This window comes from Antechinus flavipes, chromosome 1 (genome assembly GCF_016432865.1).
Source record: "Antechinus flavipes isolate AdamAnt ecotype Samford, QLD, Australia chromosome 1, AdamAnt_v2, whole genome shotgun sequence".
NCBI classification, from domain to species: Eukaryota; Metazoa; Chordata; class Mammalia; order Dasyuromorphia; family Dasyuridae; genus Antechinus; species Antechinus flavipes.
Window position 1 is genome coordinate 165,377,923 of NC_067398.1, and position 19,192 is coordinate 165,397,114.

Sequence of the window (19,192 nt, forward strand, 5' to 3'; positions counted from 1 at the left end):
CGGCTCGCGGAGCTTGGACCGATCCGCTCAGATTTGCTCTGAGGCGCTGTCATAGAGGGGCTGTTCACCAATGGGCGGGAGGGGCGGGGCGAAGTGATGACTCCCGGAGTGTGCGCCGAGCGAGTGCTCGAGGACCCTTGGGCCCGCCCCCTCTGCTCCTGTCTAGCCCCCTCGGCTAGCTGCTCCCTCGTGGAGAGCAGGCGACCGGGGCGGAGCCGGCACCACCGCGACCATGCGGCCCAACATCCTGCTCACGGGTCAGGGCTGCGGCTCGGGGGACTGGGATTTGCGGGGCTTCGGAGCTGGATGAATTCCTTTTGTCAGGGATTAGGCCGTGCTCGGTGGTGGTTCGGGGAATGGAGGGGTAGTGGCAACCGGGGGCGGGGGACGTTAAATTCGGTTGGTCAGTCTAGGATCGCCCGGATCGCTCGTTTTATACGCTACCTTCTCATGTCAGGATGAAAAAGTAAAAACGCCTGTCCTGGGCATCCGAGGAATGTACAGCCGAGCGGTCCCCCAGCTATTCCAGTCTCCTTTTACACATGGTGACTCTAAAGGCTTGAAGGCTATCCCCCCAACCTCCAATCAATTCCTAGAAACGACTTGCCCCCCAGACTAGAAGCCTGATGTTCTCATCATCCCCTGAGTTCTCTGTAAACATGCCATGGGGCATCTTTAATGATGTCTAGTGAATGATTGTTGGGGAACCTGGTTGTGACTTATCTTGGGGCAAATGGTTTGGATCCACATCCATGTCTTTAATGAGTGCTGCTTATATTGTTTCGTTAGATGTGCCACAGCCCTTTAAAGAAATTTCAGCTTGAAACCCTTGCAAGCCCAGCTCATCAGTGTGACCCAATTATAGAATCTTAGGTAGCACTTTTATTTCTAAAGATCAGACATAATTAATCTGTTCATCATTGAGTTAGCTTTAAGTTTTGTATTGTCTCCTAAATGCATTAAGTGTTTGTAATATATACGTAAATTATCTTAGGTAACTTTTGGGGCAGATAGAAGTTTAACAGTCTTCATGAAGAGGAAACTGGAGATATTTCAGGCCAATTTTACTTGCAGATGAGGAGACTAAAGGCGCAGAGAGGAAAGTAGCATAAAATTGGATAATATGGTGACCATTTAGCTTTGATAGCCTCATTAACCTGTCAAGAGTTAAAAAAGTAAAATTGGCAATTGGTTTGGCAAGGGCATTTATAAAAATTTCTCCCTCAGAGTAAATAATTGTGCTTTCTGTTACAAGAACATCAGGTCTGAACATAGTATGTGACAGTAAGAGATCTGAGTTTCAACAAATATTAAGCATATATAAGCACTGTTCCTGTTTCAGAAAAAGATTGTAGTAAAATAGCATATGAGCAGCAAGTGTTTGACAGCATGCAGCTTGGAAAGAAGGCTGAGTTTAGAATCATAATACTGGAGTTTAAAACCTAGTTGTGCTACTAGAGATTTTGCTGTGTTTGTGATCTTGAGCAAGCCCTTTCATTTCTAAAGTGTTTCTTCATCTGTAAAAGCAGAACTAGGAACTAGACTTCAGCTTCTCTTCTAATCCTGTATTTATAATCCTTAAGAAAGTGATGCTCTATGTTTTGTTTTCCCCTGTTTAATGTTTACCTTGATATCTTTTATAAATTGTCTTATAGGTACACCAGGAGTTGGAAAGACTACTCTAGGTAAAGAACTTGCATCAAGAACAGGGCTGACATATGTTAATGTGGGCGATTTGGCACAAGAAGGTAAACTTTATATTTGTAAAAGGAAACTTTTCATCATAGATGTGTTGTGACTTAAATAAATAGAACATGTGATGGTATGAAGGCACGATGAAGAGATTTACCTTATTTGATTTTGTTTTGGGAGAAATAGTTAACCAATTCTAAGTCTTTGTACTTGAAGCCTTTCATAATATTAAGCCATCCTCTTTGTTCAACCTTCTCTCATTTCATATCTCTTCTAAGTAGATATTGTCATCTGTACTGACGAAGAAAGTTCTTAATGTCACGTCTTTTTTAAAAATAGTATTTTATTTTCCAAATACATGCAGAGTTTTTAACATTTACTTTTGCAAAACTTTATTGTACCAGGACTTCTTAAACTTTTTCTACCTGCCACCCCTTTTTGTCTGAGAAATTTTTATATAACCCCGGGTGTATAGGTTTATGTAATAGGTATACAAAATCAAACATTTATTGATAGTAAATCATAATTTCATGATCCCTGCATTGTTAAGTAACCCATATGGGGTCGCCATTCAAAATTTAAGCTTTGGTCTAGAGAATCTTGTCCACAACCTTCTCAATAAATGACCATCCATCCTTTGCTTAAAAATTTCTACTGAAGGAGCTCTCTTATCTACCAAGGTAGTCCAGTTCATTTTGAGATAGTTATTATTAGAAAGGAAATCGCAAACCACTCCAGTATCTTTGCCAAAAGAATCACAAATGAGGTTGGACATAACTGAAACAACTGAATAATAAGATTATTGGGAAGTTTTTCTTAAAATTATTCTAAAGTATGTCTTTCCTAAACTTCTTTGTTGCCCTTAATTTTGCTTTCTTTGTCAGAAGAACATTTCCTTTAGATATTTAGAGGCAACTATATCTTCTTTCTTATTTTTTTTTCCCAAGGCTAAAATTCACAACTCTTCCAATAGATTCTTAATTAGCATAATCGAGAGGCCTTTCACCAGTTTAATAGTTCTTTTCTGAACCCTTTCCAGATGATAAATGTTCCTTCTCTTATGGTATCTAAAGTTGACCCCAATATTTTAATGGTTTTAGCAGAATGATGACTTCCTTAATTTTAGATACTGTTTCTCCTAATGTAGCCTGAGATGTTTTGCTTGACTTTGTTTTGTATTATAGTTATATTTCCATCTTATTTTCCTATTGGGCCCTTAAATTTCATAAGGATGGGGATTGTATCTGAAGCAGTGAAGTATAGTAGACAAAGAGTACTGGCCTGAGAGCTAGGAACATTTGGGTTCAGACTCCACCTCTGACCCTTGTAGTACTTGTTATGTGCGACTGAGCAAATCACTTAACCTTCTGAAATCATAATGTTCCAGACAAGTGTCCATTAGCAAAAAGGGAATTATAATAATACCTTGAAAAGGACCTCAGGAGGGTGTTAAATGAAGTATGTAAATGCTTTGAAGACTTTAAAATGTTTTATAAAAATTTATAAAAATCATTATCTAAGCTTTGTTTCTCTGCTGGCACCTGGTACATAATGCTGTACATTTATCATTATGTAGTAGGCATTTGGTAAGTATTTGTTGAATTGAGCATAGGCTCATAGAGTCTAAGCTAGAAGTTCTTCATTATTTAGATGAGGAAACTGAGACCTAGGGAAGTGACTTTCTGAAGAAAAAAATGCGATAAGATTATGGAGGGTCTTGAAAAATTAGGTACAGAAATTTGGACTTGATGAAATAGTTAATTAGGAAATAGTCAATTTTTGAAAAAAAAAAAACTAATAAAAGTAAAATTTTAAGGAGATTAGCCTGGCTTTAGTATGTAAGATGGATATGAGGGAGAACATCAAAGGAGACAGAGAATAAGAAGCTGTGGCTTCTAATATTAACCTAAGTGTATGAGGTGATGTTGGTTTGGACTAGAACAGGAGGATCAGAGAGGACATAATCTGAGAGATGTTTTATAGGAAATTCTTGATGATAGATTAGATATAAGGAATAAAGGTAAGGTAGGAAATCTAAAATAATTTTAGCCTTCCATATGGAGTACCAATGATAGATATTGGGGAGAGAAGCTAATTTGGTAAGTTGAGGGATTCCGTTTTGAACATTTTGAATTTGTACTCAAAGCAGCTCATCCTGTAGATAGAAATAAGTAACTGCACATAGATCCTCATCTGTGGAGATATAGATTTGAGATGATTTATGACTTGATCAATTAATCCTAAGTTTGACTTTTACTTAAAATGTCATCTTCCCTTTCAGCATAGTAGACTTTAAAATATTTAAACAGCTATTATTTCTTCAGGCTAATCACAGGCACTTCTTTCAAGTCTTCTTTGACTTGGTTTCCATATCTCAACATGCTGATTTAAATGTCATGCACATGGAATTTAGTTACATGAAATACCCTCTGACTTAGCTGATCAATTTTGGTGAAATTATCGAGGACACAAAATTTGGACACACAGCTAGTATCAGAAATGGTATTTCAACCCAAGTCTAAAGCTAGAACTATATCTACTATTCCTTGCTATGTGTTCCTCTAATAGTGTCTAATAATTCATTGTGAAATAAATCTTTTTGTTTATAGGGGGGAAGCGCTAAATTTAAATTCCAAATATTTGCAAATGCTATTGGGATAATTTTGAACAATGCAATGTTCTTATTCTTCTTTCTTTAGGACAGTTATATGATGGCTATGATGAAGAATATGAATGTCCTATTTTGGATGAAGACAGAGTGAGTACAAGATTATTACTGTTTTTTTTGTTTAGAGTTGTAATTTCATTATGGGATATTCCCTAAGAAGGGAACTCCCCATATCAATGCTGAGCTGCAAATCATTTCATAGATGAAATAGGTGTTCTTTGAAAGCATTGAAATGGTCTTTAAAAATAAAAATTTTCCTTAGCTAATCTTAGTTTTGTTGAAAGAAATAAAAAAAAACTCATAAATGTAAAGTTTAATTGATTACAAAGTATTAAATTGATAACATTCAACAGTATTACATTGTGTATCATATTCTGAAATAATAGTTTTAGAGTTACTTGGGAAAACAAAAAGATTACATTATTTAGCTAGAGTCAAAAAGCTATTATGTGTTGGAGGTAGGATTGGAATCCAGGTCTTGTTGACTCGAATGCAAGTTCTGTGTACACTATGCTTTTCTCCATAGCATAATGGTTATTATTGCTGCTGCTGTTGCTTCTTTCTTTTGATGGTGCAGGCAGTATACAATTTATTACTCAAGTTCTGCATGGGTACATACAGAGTTTTAAAAAACTTAAACCATTTATGCAGATGTTATTGGTAAGCTCATATAATAGCTGGATGAACATACAAAGAATAAATAAAAATATCAATGCTAAAACACTTTAATAAATACAATGGAAATGATAAATCTTTAAAAAGTCTAGAGGAAAGGATAATATTATACCAGTTAAACTAATTACACCTAGAGGCAAAACAAAATTCAGCATTTGGTAAAGTCATCATCCTTATATAATATTTCAAATATTTAAAATGGTATCTGATTACTTTATGATGAAGTTTAAAGTCTGAAGTAGAGATAACTGCTAAAATAAACATGAAAGATGCAACTTATTGAATCCGTCACTGTATAAAGATTTTATACTAATATAATTAATGATCAGTAGCTTACTTAATGTTAAGGCTATATGTTTTAAACATTTCTTCACAATTAAAAATGAAATGTTTCTTATAATTTAATGGGAGAATTGATCTTTCTTTAATACACTTTTTTTTTTAAACAGGTAGTTGATGAGTTAGAAAATAAAATGAAAGAAGGTGGAGTTATTGTTGATTACCATGGCTGTGACTTCTTCCCTGAACGATGGTTTCATATAGTTTTTGTGCTCCAAACAGATAATTCTATATTATATTCAAGACTTGAAAAGAGGTAAGAGAAGAATGAAGTTGTTCATTATAGAATATTATTTTACTTTTTAAATTAAATTTTATTTTCACTAAGATACATCATTTCTCTTTTCCACCTTTTTTCCCTCTCTCCCCTCCCTGCCCTATTTAGAAACATATATAGAGTCAAGCAAAATGAATTCCTGCATTGACCACTTCAAAAAAACACATATCTCCATGTATTCTCAGTGTCTTTCACTTTTCCATTATCCTGTCAGGAGGTGGAGAACATAAGGGTCCTGTAGAATTGTGTTTGATTATCGTGTTATTAAAGGTTCCTGAATCTTCAGCGTTATTTTTTTTTACACAGTACACAATATTGTTATTGTGTAAATTGTTCTCCTGGTTCTGCTCACTTTGTTCTGTATCATTTCAATCAAGTCATCTTCTTCTGAAACATCTTATTATTTCTTATAGCACAGTAGTATCCCATAACATTCACATATCATAACTTATTCAGCAATTCCCCAATTGATGAGCATCACCTCGGTTTCTAATTTTTTGCCATTATAAAAGGAGCTGCTATAAATATTTTTGTACATATAGGTCCTTCTCTTCTTTCCTTGATCTCGTTGGGATGTAGACCTAATAATGGTCTCCTTGGCTTAAAGGGTATGCATCTTATATGGAATTTTAAACTTTTATCCATAATACTGACCAAGAACAGTAGAACAAATAATCTGGAAAAAATGCCATAATAATTTATAACCTTTTATAATAATTACAAAAATTTACATTTACATATCATTTTATAGTTATATATTTTTTCTTATAATGACTATTTGAGAAAGGTAAAGGCCATACTATTCCCACTTTACAAATAATTACAAAAAATTAAAGCTCAAGGACACACAGCCAGAATGTAGTGGAGCCAGGATTTGAATTCGGATCTCTTTAGACCTGACTTTCTTGACTTTTTTCTTCTACACATGGTTGTCTTACCATTGCCATCTTCATATAAAAGCCACCAATATTCTGATTCTATTTTTTTTTGTACTATTTTGTAGTAGATCTGTTAAAATCTAGACAATATTTTCTTAATGAGTAGACTAATCTGACTAGTGAAATTGAGAAACTCTTATTCTTTCATGGTTTTTCTTTGACAGGCAGGTGCCTGATAAATACTTTCCAAGCAGCTAATTGGATCCTATCTTACAGGAAAGAAGCTCAGAATCTCTTTTCCTCTCAAGTACAAAGTTGTGGATTTGTTTCTGTTTCGAATTTGACATCCTATCTAACTGCTTCTCAAATTATGATACTTTTAAATTATTGCCTCTAATTTGAAAACAAAAATTATTTTTACAACAGTATTCAACAGTTTTTTGGAGGGTGGGAGTTTCCTAAACTCATACTTGTTCATTCAGATTTTGCAAATGTGTGTCTAAACCCCAACTTTTTTTTCTAGGGGATACACTGTAAAGAAACTACAGAACAATATTCAATGTGAAATTTTTCAAATTCTTTATGAAGAAGCCTTGGCCTCCTACAAGCAGGAAATAGTACACCGGCTGCCCAGCAATGTACCAGAAGAACTAGAGAGTAATTTAGATCAGATAATGAAATGGATTGAGCAGTGGATAAAAGATAATAATTGAACTTTGAGGGTGAAAGCATGGACTTTGAAGGCTTTCCACATGATGGTTAAAGATTTTGTTGATGAGTTCTCCCTCCCCCTGCAATAGAAATTAAGACAACATACACCAAATTTATGGTCCAAGATTGTAGAAGTTGAACAAGTGGACAATATATAAGATTGAGTTATGTCTAAATTAATTTTTTTTCTCCATGAGAAAACTGAAAACCTCAAGTACAATGAATAAGTTTACTAAGGACTTTTAAAGTTTAGGAATATTCACCATTGTCATTTATTTTGGTTAACTGCTAAAGAATAAGCAAAATTGAGAAAATAGGTGAAAATCTTTAATATTTGACACAAAGAAAATGAAGGCTAGGAAGAACTGCTGACTTATAAATAAAAGAGTCTAAGGATAAAGCTATAAATATTACATTAAGTTTTCTATTGGTGGTGAATTGCTGTTTTCTTTCTTTAATCTTCGAAGTTGGTTATAAATCTGGATAGTCGCAAAGTAAATGGTGATATCTTTGAGAAAATAGCATTTTCAAGAGGTCACTGAACTTGTTTGCCTGTAAAATCACTGCTGATCTTAGCACTGATATTTGTCTCTGCAGAAGAGAAAGATAATCACATTTTCCACATAAAAGGGAAATAGCAGTCTTTTCTGCACCCATGGAAACTAAATATTAATTTATTGGTTGACTAATTCAGTCTTGCTAAGTTCCATGAAAATTCATGTGATAATGCTTTGTTACCATATACGTGGTGATAATTATTAGATAAAAATTTAAAATACAGTAATTGTGTATTTCATGAAAATGTGTTTAATATTGATAACTAGCACTTTTCTTCCCCCTTTTAAAAACATATTTCTGTGCCTTACAGATGTATTCTTGAACCATGAAACAGGCCTTACTTAGCCTTATTCCTTTGCTTATGTTACTTTATGTTCTTTTATTGGTCATTCTGAGAAACAATCCTTTCAAAGATCACTGGTTGTAAATCTTACTACCTACAGCTTCAATCAAAAGGTGATGAGAATCTGTGTTTTTGTAAAAGGAAGTCACATTAATTGTTGATGACCTGTATGACTGATTTGCCTTTAGGACATCTTCATTTGGACATATTACTAGCTTCTTAAATTCAATTTGCCCACAGAGCAATATATTAATTTAGGAGAAATCTGAATTCATATCTTGACTGATATTTAACAAATGTGTGACCTTGGAGAAATTACAAACTCTGGTTTTGGAATTTTATAAAAAATGGTTGTTATTATTTTTACAGTTAGTGTGAAGAAGATGATTTATAAATTTAAGTGACAGAATTGTGGTTATTTTCCCAAAATTTTGCTCTTATTTCTGACTACTTTTTGTCTGTGTATCACAATTTGTCCTCTTTTCTATGTTTACTTGCAAAGTCTCATCAGTGCTCCCTTTTTGATATCTCTTGGATCTCTTCCATCTCTCTCTATAGGCCATTACTTTTTTTCCCAGTCTATCCTCCACAACTACTAATTCTATCTGATTTGCTGTTGACATTATTCTTTTTTTTTTTTTTAATAACTTTTTATTGATAGAACGCATGCCAGGGTAATTTTTTACAGCATTATCCCTTGCATTCACTTCTGTTCCGATTTTTCCCCTCCCTCCACCCCTTCCCCGAGATGGCAAGCAGTCCTTTACATGTTGAATGGGTTGCAGTATATCCTAGATACAATATATGTGTGCAGAACCGAACAGTTTTCTTGTTGCACAGGGAGAATTGAATTCAGAAGATATAAATAACCCGGGAAGAAAAACAAAAATGCAAGCAGTTTATATTCATTTCCCAGTGTTCTTTCTCTGGGTGTAGCTGCTTCTTGTTGACATTATTCTAAAATACAAGTATCATATTGCATCCCTGCTTATAAAATAACCAGAAGCTTGCTGCTCCTTTTAGGATCAAATTCTTTCTGACAAACCCCACTTCCAACTTGGCTACCATTTCACTTTCTGGCCTTATTATACATTATGTCCCTTTATACATTCTACAGTTCCCTTACTGACCTTTCTGTAAAATGTGCCTGTTCCATTGACTATCCTTATATCCAGAATATATTCTTTAACTCTGACTCTTACTCTCTAGCTTTCTCCACAGCTCAACTCAAGCACTGCATTCTCCCTGAAGTCTTTTCTCTTCTCAAGATACTATTGCCTTGCCCTTCCCACCCCTTCAAACAATCTATTTTTTATATGCTTATACATATACATGTATGTTCTCTCCCTGGAAAGTGTATAAACTTAGTATTATCTTCAACTTCTTCTCCCTCATGTTTTTAAAATCTGTCTCAAGTCTTTCTTCTCTTCCCTTCACCTTCACACCAGTCACCAGTTTCCAGTCCTTATTATACCATACTTGCTCAGGTTTCCCCAATTTCTCACAAAAAATTCACTTGACCCTCCTTCTTTCTGCTACTTTCCCAGCCTCTTTGCTATCAATGATAGATAAATACTTTTGCTTCATCACAATCTAGTTTTTTCTTGGAATTTTGTCCTAATGTCCTTGAAACTGCCTTCTCAAACATCACCAGCAACTAGCATGTTCATCTGTTGGAACAATGTGTTCCTCACATGGCTTTAGAGACATGTTATATCTATAGTGGTTGTCCATAATAAGTACTTGGTGTCTACCTTTTTTCCCCCCAAGTACTTGAAATGGTTATTCCCCAAGATTTGGTCTATGGTTGTCTTTTCTCCCCATATACTTTCTTGGTAATGTCATTTTCAGCTCTTGGAATATTACTCCAAGTCTGTATTGCTATCTTCAGCTGCCTATGAGTTATCTCCATTTGGATATTCTGTCAGCACTTCAAACTCAATATGTCCAAGATCCCCCTTCCCCTCTGTTATAACAGAATGATTTCTGTGATAACTATTCACTTAGTATCTTATGTTCAAAGCTTTGCCCTTAATAGTAGAATGTAATCTGGAGGGGAGAGGCTATTTTTTATTCATAGGATGGTGTTTTGCACAGGATGATAGAGTTAAAAGATGAAAAAACCTTAAAAGACATCTAGTTCTAGCCCTTATTGTGGAGATGAGCAAACAACCCAGGAGGTGAAGTTGTTTGTTTCTAAGTTCTAAGTTAAGGTATAAGTGGTAGAGACTTGAAGGAAAAGATAAAAAAATCAACTTTCATAAATGTCATCAGAATTTCCCTATGATAGTTAAAAACTTAGGTTTCCCTCTCACTGTTCTTTGAAACATTATTTTCTGTAATAAATAGAGCAGTGTGACCTTTTGGGATTTGCGAGGGTTTGATATAATTACTCAAACACCCAAAAGCTTCCCACCCTAATCTGAAACATTGGAAACATATTTCCTTCCAGTGGACTTGAGAACCTTTAACAAAACAGCTTTATGTGTAAAGGCAACAATACTATTAAGAGTATGAAAAAGACTAGTAGTACCTAAATGTGATAATTTTTAAATTTCTACAGTTGTATGGCCAACTCCTAAATAGAATTTCTAGGCAGCCCTGAAAAATATTTAGAAAGCTATGACTTACACTGAGAATTCTGGATTCATAGTGACTAAAGTTTGCCAAATCTTCCTTGTCTCACATCTAATCAGTTCCCTGGACACTACCTTCTATATGTTAATTCCTTCCCTCTTTGTTCCCATTATCAGTAAATTAGTACAATCTCATCATTGGATTCTAACTACTGGAATAGTTGTGTTTTCTCTGATTAATCTTTATACTGCTGCCAGAATGTTCTCTTTTTTTTTCACCCCCTAAAGCTAGTTGTATCACTATTCCAAAATAAGTGGCACCCTATTGTCTCCTGACAATTAAAATATGAATATTTCTTAAGCACCTGCTACTTTACAACTATCTTTGTATTATGTTGCCTTGCTACATCTAAGCACTCTGGTTTCTGCCTTGGTGTCCTGATTGATATTAATGTCCAATACAGGTCCAGCACCCTATCTTCTGGCCATCTGCAGGCTGAGTCTGGTAGCTGCCTTACCTTTCCCTAGTCAAATCAATGCCATCATTCCTAAAAAGGATATGTTAATTGTCCTTAAATCGCCACCACTCCCTTTATAGTGTTATCCTTTCTTATATGAGAATGTAAGCTGGTATTATCTTATTACATCCCCAGTATTTAGCATAATGCCTGGGATAGAGCAGAAATGATTAATACATGCTTTTTCACTCATTACATTTTAGGCAAGAAGTTAGTGTGGTCCCATGGACAAAGAGCTAATACCTCGTGGAAGACGTGTTTAAATTCTGTTTCTGGCACTTCCTAACTGTGGCTCAGTCATTTAACATCTCAGTTTCTCTTGCAACCTTCAAACCTTAAGTTTTCAGTTGAGGAGAGTTTCCATATCAATAGTCCGCTGTACTTATTAAAGTGAAGGGATTGATCCAAAACAAAAATAATCAAGAAACTGAAATGCTGGAAATACAAAAAACAGCATTTGTTAGCCCAAAGCTCACATTCTACTGGGTGTTACAACTCCTTTGTACAGCATCAAGGCCCTTCATTTTCAGTACTTCTCTAGCTTTACCTTATTCTCTATAAATGGAAATCTCCTAGATCCTACAAGCTGCCTTTTATGGTGCTATTTGCTATGCTGTAAACATTTCCCTCTTCACTGAATTTCTGCTACTCTGTAAATGCCCACTTAACACCTCCATGACAGCAACCTCTCACCTTCCCCTTCAAAACAGCAGCACAGGATCAGAATTTCAGAGTTGGTTAGGTACTCATCTGCTATCTAACTGAACCAATCCGTGAACAAAGATACCCTCAATCATATACCCAACAAATTGTGATCCATTCTTTGCTTAAAGACTGACAGTAACCTAATTTGACAACTAATGCATTTATTGTGTAATACTGGTATCATGTATGATCATTTGCTTGTTCCCATTCCATTCCCATGGAACATGAGCTCCCTGATGGTAGAGACCATGTCTTGCCCAAATTTTGTATCTTCCCCAATCTTAGAATAATGGTCGGTGTTTGGTAGGTACATAATAAATATTGAATAGCTGTTGAATGTCATAAATGTCATGCAGTAATTGGATGACCAGGAGTGAGCAGGTACTGATGGGCATTAGAGTCAGGAAATTAAACTATATGAATATATATATATATATATATATATACACACACACATAAACACACAAACATAGGGTCAAGAAATTATACATATATATATCTATACACAAACACACACATATAACATGTATAAAACTATAGCTTCCCACCCTATCCCCCAGAGGTCCCACTCTGAAGGAGCCCATTTGGGATTTTCTAAAGCTCCTCACAGTAAACTTCCATTAAAACTAAACTGGTCTTACTAGTTCCCAAACGGGATAGAAACCACAAGGGGTCTTGGCATTCACCTGGTCCAACTCCTTTATTTTACAGGTGCAGACTCTTAAGGCTCTGAGCCTTTAGCTTACTTCCCCAAGATCACACTAATAGTAAGTAGCCGACTGGGATTGAAAAACAGGCTCCTTGGATCCACATCCATGGTGCTTCCTATACGCTCTGCATATAGAGCCCTGCCTTTATGCCCTCATCCAAATTCTACCTTTCCTCAAGACCCACATTTATTACAGATATTCACGGATTAGAATCCACATTGCTTCCCAGTGGATCCACAACCCCATGCTACTCACCTCTAAACTGCTGGAACACTTTTTTTTTTTTTAAAACACCTTTTGTATTTCATATTCTATCATCCATACATTTCATGTATGTATCTTGACCCCATCCTATTCCCTACCCTAAGAGTGCAAGCTCCTGGGACATGACACCCTAACTTCAATTGTACTTTTCAGCACAGTGCCCAGTAGGACGCAATCGACACCGCTTACCATGGACTGAACTCCAGAAGGTCCAAGAACCACGGTTGGAGCAAGTATCAGACAAGTTCAAAGATGCCAAATGCCGAACTTAAAATAATGGCGAGCCTTATTAGCCAGCATTTAGCGCTGAAGCCGGGAGTCACCCCGTATAGGGTGTCCCGTGGTGATCTTAGTCTTTTTCTGTTCAGATCCCTTCTGTCCTGGCCGGAGCCCCTCGCCCCTCGCTCGGCCTCCCGGCTGCACTCTCTCCTGCTCCTCACATCCTCCGAGCCAGTTGTGCCCCTGAAGGAAGGGAAGCCAGGACAGGAGGGCGGGCAGGGGAAAGTCAGAGGAAGCAGTGCGCACACCCTCTCAGGCAACACCAGGGTTTTATCTTCCTGCCACCTCATCTCGCCTGGACTTGCCCAATTCCCGGTGCTCCCTAAGCTGAGGACGCTGCGCTCGCTGGTCAGGGCGCCACCCGGGGGGTTCGGAGCGAACGTGGCCTTGGCCCCGGTAGGCAACCCTCAGCGGCGCTGCATCAGCCACAACCAAGCCGGACATCCGGGCGGCACTACCGCCCCGCAGGACCCGCCGGGCCGGGATCGATCTGTGCGTGCCAGGTGAGTGCAGGTGCGGCCGGGGCAGGCCCTCGGAGGACCGAGCTGCCACCCCTCTTCCCTCTCCTCTCCGAGGGCCGGAGCGGGAGTGCATGGGAGTGGAGATCGTCCCGGCCTGCCCCGGGCAGGTGAGGGCTTCTGGAGAAGTGAGGCCGTGGGGAGAAGGAGGAGGGATCCCTGATTGGAAAAGGGGGAAGGCGCGTCCGTTTCCCCCACACCCCTTTCCTAAGTTAAAGGAAGCTCCCGCAGTGTGGTCTTCGGGGAGAACGTGGAGACCAGCTCGCACTGGTAAACTGGTCAAACTTCCGAAAGATGGTGGTTCCAGTGACTAGGGAGCGCCGCTTCTGAAGGCCCCCGGCATCCCGGAGGAGTATTTTGCTAAGTGCCAAAGCTGAGCTGGTAGCGGCTTGCTTCTCCCCTAGATAGGCAGTTTTCTTCCCTTCTAATTTTCATCATCATAGAATGGAGTGGCAGCCGCTCAATATTGCCCATAAAATGAAAAAGTGTGTGTGTGTGTGTGTGTGTGTGTGTGTGTGTGTGTGTGTGTGTGTGGTTGTGGTTGGGTTGTTTTTTGGTTCTTTCCCCCATTAAACTGAGCTCTTTGAGAGCAAAGACATTTTTATTTTTTTGACTCTTCAGCGCTTAGCATCGAGCCTGACTCCTAGATTTAACACAAACTTGTTGCCTGGCTGGTATGAAAGACCCTTCTCAGTTTGGCTCCAAATCTCTTGGACAGCTTTCTTTCGATTTACTGTCCCTTCAGCCGGGTAATAGTACAACCATTTCCAGCCCCTTTATGCATCCTGGCAAGTTGTCTGTCCTCTATCCCGGAAATGTATCCCCTTTTCTAAACTTTTCAGAATCCTAGTCTTTCCAGGGAAGCTTCGGCCATAAAGTCTTTATTGATCCTTGTAACACAAAATATTTTTCCCAGAAATTTTATAGAGTGTTTTTGATCTCTCACTTTGTCCCATCACATTGAACCTTATTTTACATACACTTATATATTGTTTGCATTTGGTATCTTCTCCTAGAAGAATATTATCTTGAGTGAGGGACAATATTATGTGTTTTTATATCCCCATTGTTGAACTGGTATTTTTTTGGTGCAGAAGTATTTTTAAATACTTTTCGAAGTATGAATATGAAATCTTTATTCGATGCCCCAAATTTCTGGAGAACTTAGGTAATGAGGATACAGTGAATACTGTCACAGTTGCAGATATGTAGTATTAGTGTAACTTTAGAAACAATTTAAGTATGTACATGTAACCAGTTTAAATATTGGTCTAGACAAATTGTTAGGGTCTATAAGGTCAGTATTTCCTTATTCTGTAAGATCCATAACAAGTTGAAAAATGACTTCCCCAGTACTACTGCAGTCTTGTGGACCCAGAGCAGCTAGTGCCTTGAATCATAGTTGATTCTGTTAAATATTGAATGTCTGTTGTATGCTTAGGCCCTGAAGGTGATGCAAAATTTAGTTGAGAAGCAGTCCCTTTTCTAATGAAATTTACAGTTTAATATTAGAAGATTAACTCCTTAAAAGGAAATTAGTACAGCTCAACCATGTTGCAATAGGTAATTATTGCATAGCATTTCAAAGAAATAATTCTAGACAAAGTTGTGAAGTGTTTTTTAGGTGTCTATCTTTCAGCACTCCTCTCTTTGATACCCTCAGTCCCAAACTCCATGTGTTCTCATTCTGCTCTTGTTTAGAACTCTTTACTGTAGCAGTCCCTTCTTGAAACCTTTTGAGAGTTCTTTCTCTTAATATAGATTACTTGTCCCCCTGTTTTATTCCATCAGACTTTGCTTTCTGTCACTCATGTTGATCAACTAAGTTTGCTAAGGTGTTTTAATACAAATGTGACCCTTTCAGATCACATTTTTTTGGTTCATTTTATCCAGGGCCTAGAATGTCTTCAAAGAAATAAGTCAAATAATTGGAAGGACCTTTTTTTTGTAATATATTTTATTTTATTTTATAATAACTTTATATTGACAGAATCCATGCCAGGGTAATTTTTTTTACAACATTATCCCTTGCACTCACTTCTGTTCCGATTGACCTTTTTTTTTTTTTTTTTTTTTAAAGAAATCATCTAGTCTATGCTGATCTCCACCCCCACCTAACATCTAGACCTGTGATTAAACATAGTATTGCCTCATAAGGTTGTCTCTTCCATTTCTTAACAACTGTTAGTTCTTTATTTTGAATATTTCAATATTCCTTCCCTATGTCTTTTGTAACAGGACAGAATCTTCCCCATAATAGACATATGGGAATTACTCTGGGGTATTTCTTAGATCACACAACTTAATAGGGAATAAAAAGCAGGATGGTGTCATGAATCAAGGTCTAGTCTTGGAGTCATCTAAACCAAGTTCAGATCCTTTCTCTGATTCAGCCTGGCTGTGTGACCCTAGACAAATCCCTTAACTCCTCAGTGCCTTGGGCAATTCTCCAAGACTGTTAGATTGTAGAACAGATGCAGATCTGCATTTGTTAAATAAATGAATGAATTAATTAGTGAAAAAGCTTTTAATAAGAAGTGACTATATCAGGTAGCATCCTAAATACTGGTGATACAAGCGCAAGCAGTTTCTACTCTCAAGAATTTTACATTTTAATAGGGGAGATAATATACTTTCGTCTGGAAAGTTATAGAGATAGGAATGGGGTCATAGGCCAAAAAATTGATATAGCCATTCCAGGAAAAGAAATGTGAATTTAATTGCTGTTCTGGCAGAACCTGGTAGAGTTGGAAATCAGTGCAAGGAAAGTGGGGGTAAAGTGGAGAGGGAGCAGAGCATGAAAATAGTTGGAAGTGCTAGATCTGGGCTAGTTGGTTTATAGATCTAAATCAAGGCAGTAAAAAGGTTCTCAAGGAAGTGACTAAGAAGTAATGAGTGAGGGGAAGCATGATTGGGGTCTGCCTGACCCCAATATAGTAGGCAAGAGAGTTTCCTCACAAAGAGTTCTTTATACCAATGAAATTACAGGTTTGGAGAGGAAAGTAAAGATTGTCAATGAATATGGCCAACATTGAACATACTATCTCCGAGTTTATACAAATATGGCTCACTTATATAACTTCACTTTCATGATGATAGATGGCTACAGGAATCTTATTGCTTCCCACTAACGTTATTAGGAGCCCTCTGCTATCCTTTTCCCTCTTGTCCCTTCAGCAGTTTTGAGAGGATATAAATGTGCATTAACTCTGGAACTAGCTCATACTGTTGTTGAGAGCTGATAAATTTTCATTGGTAAAAACTGTAAATCAGGATTTGATTGTTAATTGTCTGAACTTAAGGAAGTAGTGGAGAATGTGTTAATGACATAGATTAAATTTAAAAGTGTGTCCAGCATACATTTCTCTCCTTCTCCCCATCAGCCAATTGTTAAATTTTACCAATATACTCTTGCAAACATTCCATCTTCATCTAGGCTTTATTTCTCTCTTCATCACTCCCAGCTAATGCATACTGGGTTCTTTGGCCATCGATTTGGAAATGAGGAAGGAGAGATTTGTTTTAATGGCTAAATTTTGATTCCCTATTCAGGGGCCCTGTCTACACATGCCCCTTTCCTAGACAACAGTTTCTACATCTGTAAAAGAAGGATATAATAATATTTACCCCACAGTGTTGTTGGGACAATCAAATGAGATAATATACATAGGGTTTTTAAATTTTTAAAGTTTATATGAATTTCACATGTATATAGATGTTAACTATTATTAGTAACATTGTTTATAATAAAGGATATCTACCCCATCCCCAATTTTCTTCATGTAAAAAAAAATTATCTTACCGGATTAACAGTCAGTGTTGGAAGTTCATTAAAAAGAAGTTAGTGCTTAGGAATAGAAATAAAATTAAATTGGCCTTGATGTGAGTAGTAAATTCCAAAAAGAAATAGGTTGCTGTTTGTTAAGTGTTCTCAATAAAAGAAGTATTTAAAAGGATACTGTTCTTTTACTTTTATTTATATTTTTCTTTTTAAGTGCTTTATTATTGCTCTGTTTTTGATTTTTTAAAACATCATTATTTCTCAATGATACTCTCTTCCACTCAGTAGAGTCTCCCTTATATTTTAGTTTTAGTCAATACATAAAAAATTTTAAACTTGAATACAATTTTAGAACTAACTTACTAATTATATCACTTAATTTGATTATCACAAATGAGGGAAAAGAGCATTTTATTAACCCTATTTAATAAAGACATTGATATTCAGTTAGGATAGCATACTATAGGATATTATAGGATAGCATACCTGAAACTATCCTAAGTGTTCTGAATCTGAAAAAAAGAGCTCTTTTTACTAAAGTATATCAAACATACCTTTGTGAGGATCATGGAAGATAAAACAGACAAGCTCATATAAGAAGTTCTTGAACAAACAAAATTAATGCAACTAAAATTAAAAAGGAAGCAGTTGATTGGAAGGAAATAGTGGTTACCAAACCCAAATTATCTTGTATATATAATAATAGGTACATGTATATTCTCCACCAATAAAATGTAAGCTTCTTTAGAGTCTCTAATTTATTTTTATCTTTGTATCCCCAGAGCCTGGCACATTGTTGTTATTGTTTGTCCTTCATTCTTAAAGAGAACCATGACATCAGGGACATAATGCCATTATATGATACAAGTGAATTGGATTTAAGTAAGGCAGCGTTGTGCAAGGCCACCTGCCTTGATTTCTCTTCCAGAGCCTTCTGGGTCTAGTAGCAAGATGTAGATCAGTTTTCCCCAGAGCCCAATATTTAGTAGATGCTTAAATCCTTGTTGATTGGTTAGTATGTGATGTGGATTTATAACAGAATAGAAAGGGAAAGGAACAAGCACTGTACTAAGTGTTTTACAAATAGTATCTCATTGGCACTAGGAGGTAGGTGCTATTAATTTTGCAGTTGAGGAAAGTGGGACAGACCAAAGTGATTTATTTGAACTTAAATCTCCTCCTTAGGCCCACTACTCTATTCACTGAGCCATTTAACTTACCTGTGCATATGAATGTTGCATGAGGGTGAAAGTAAGTAATGATGGAATTAACAAATAATTGTGACTTTTTGTTTAAATTAAATGTATTCAATCAATGCCCACACTGATATTCAAAGTTGTAAATTATTTAAGTTGGCTGAAAGCTATCTTCAATTGCCCTTCTAAGAAAAAGTTTACAAGTCTTCCTGCTTGTGGGTTATATTTTATATTCTCAATATATTAAGATGATGAAGTATAATATTTATAATATGTTATTCAATTAATATTAAGCTTTTAAAATGTTAAGCTAAATTCAGTTTCATTAGTGTTCTTAGTTCTTGACAATATGCTATACCAAGTTTTTAAACAATGTGTAGCTCATATATAATACTGGTTTTAATGAACTCTACCAATACTTATGTTATAGGTAAATCACATTGCAACTGTTTTTTAAAATTGCTAATTATGATTTTGACCCCAATCAAATAATCAAATAATATA

At 36.5% G+C, this 19,192-nt stretch overlaps 2 protein-coding genes across 5 annotated transcripts in view; both read left to right on the forward strand.

Moving 5' to 3' along the window:
* Positions 1-115: 115 nt before the first annotated feature.
* AK6 (adenylate kinase 6) lies at positions 116-8,550 on the forward strand. The gene is made up of 5 exons (XM_051992713.1): positions 116-257; positions 1,656-1,748; positions 4,392-4,450; positions 5,485-5,630; positions 7,053-8,550. Exons 1-5 carry the CDS (start codon positions 233-235, stop codon positions 7,240-7,242), a joined length of 513 nt encoding a protein of 170 aa, XP_051848673.1. The 5' UTR covers positions 116-232; the 3' UTR covers positions 7,243-8,550.
* A 3,862-nt stretch (positions 8,551-12,412) lies between these two features.
* The window catches only part of CCDC125 (coiled-coil domain containing 125), an 80,181-nt gene continuing 73,401 nt past the window's right edge, over positions 12,413-19,192 (forward strand). For 2 of the 4 annotated variants that reach the window (XM_051992663.1, XM_051992681.1), the window contains exon 1: positions 12,428-13,696. The gene's annotated coding sequence lies outside the window, so the exon portion shown is untranslated. Of the gene's footprint in view, positions 13,697-19,192 lie in introns of all 4 variants that reach the window. The other 2 variants (XM_051992700.1, XM_051992690.1) reach the window with 2 other exon arrangements.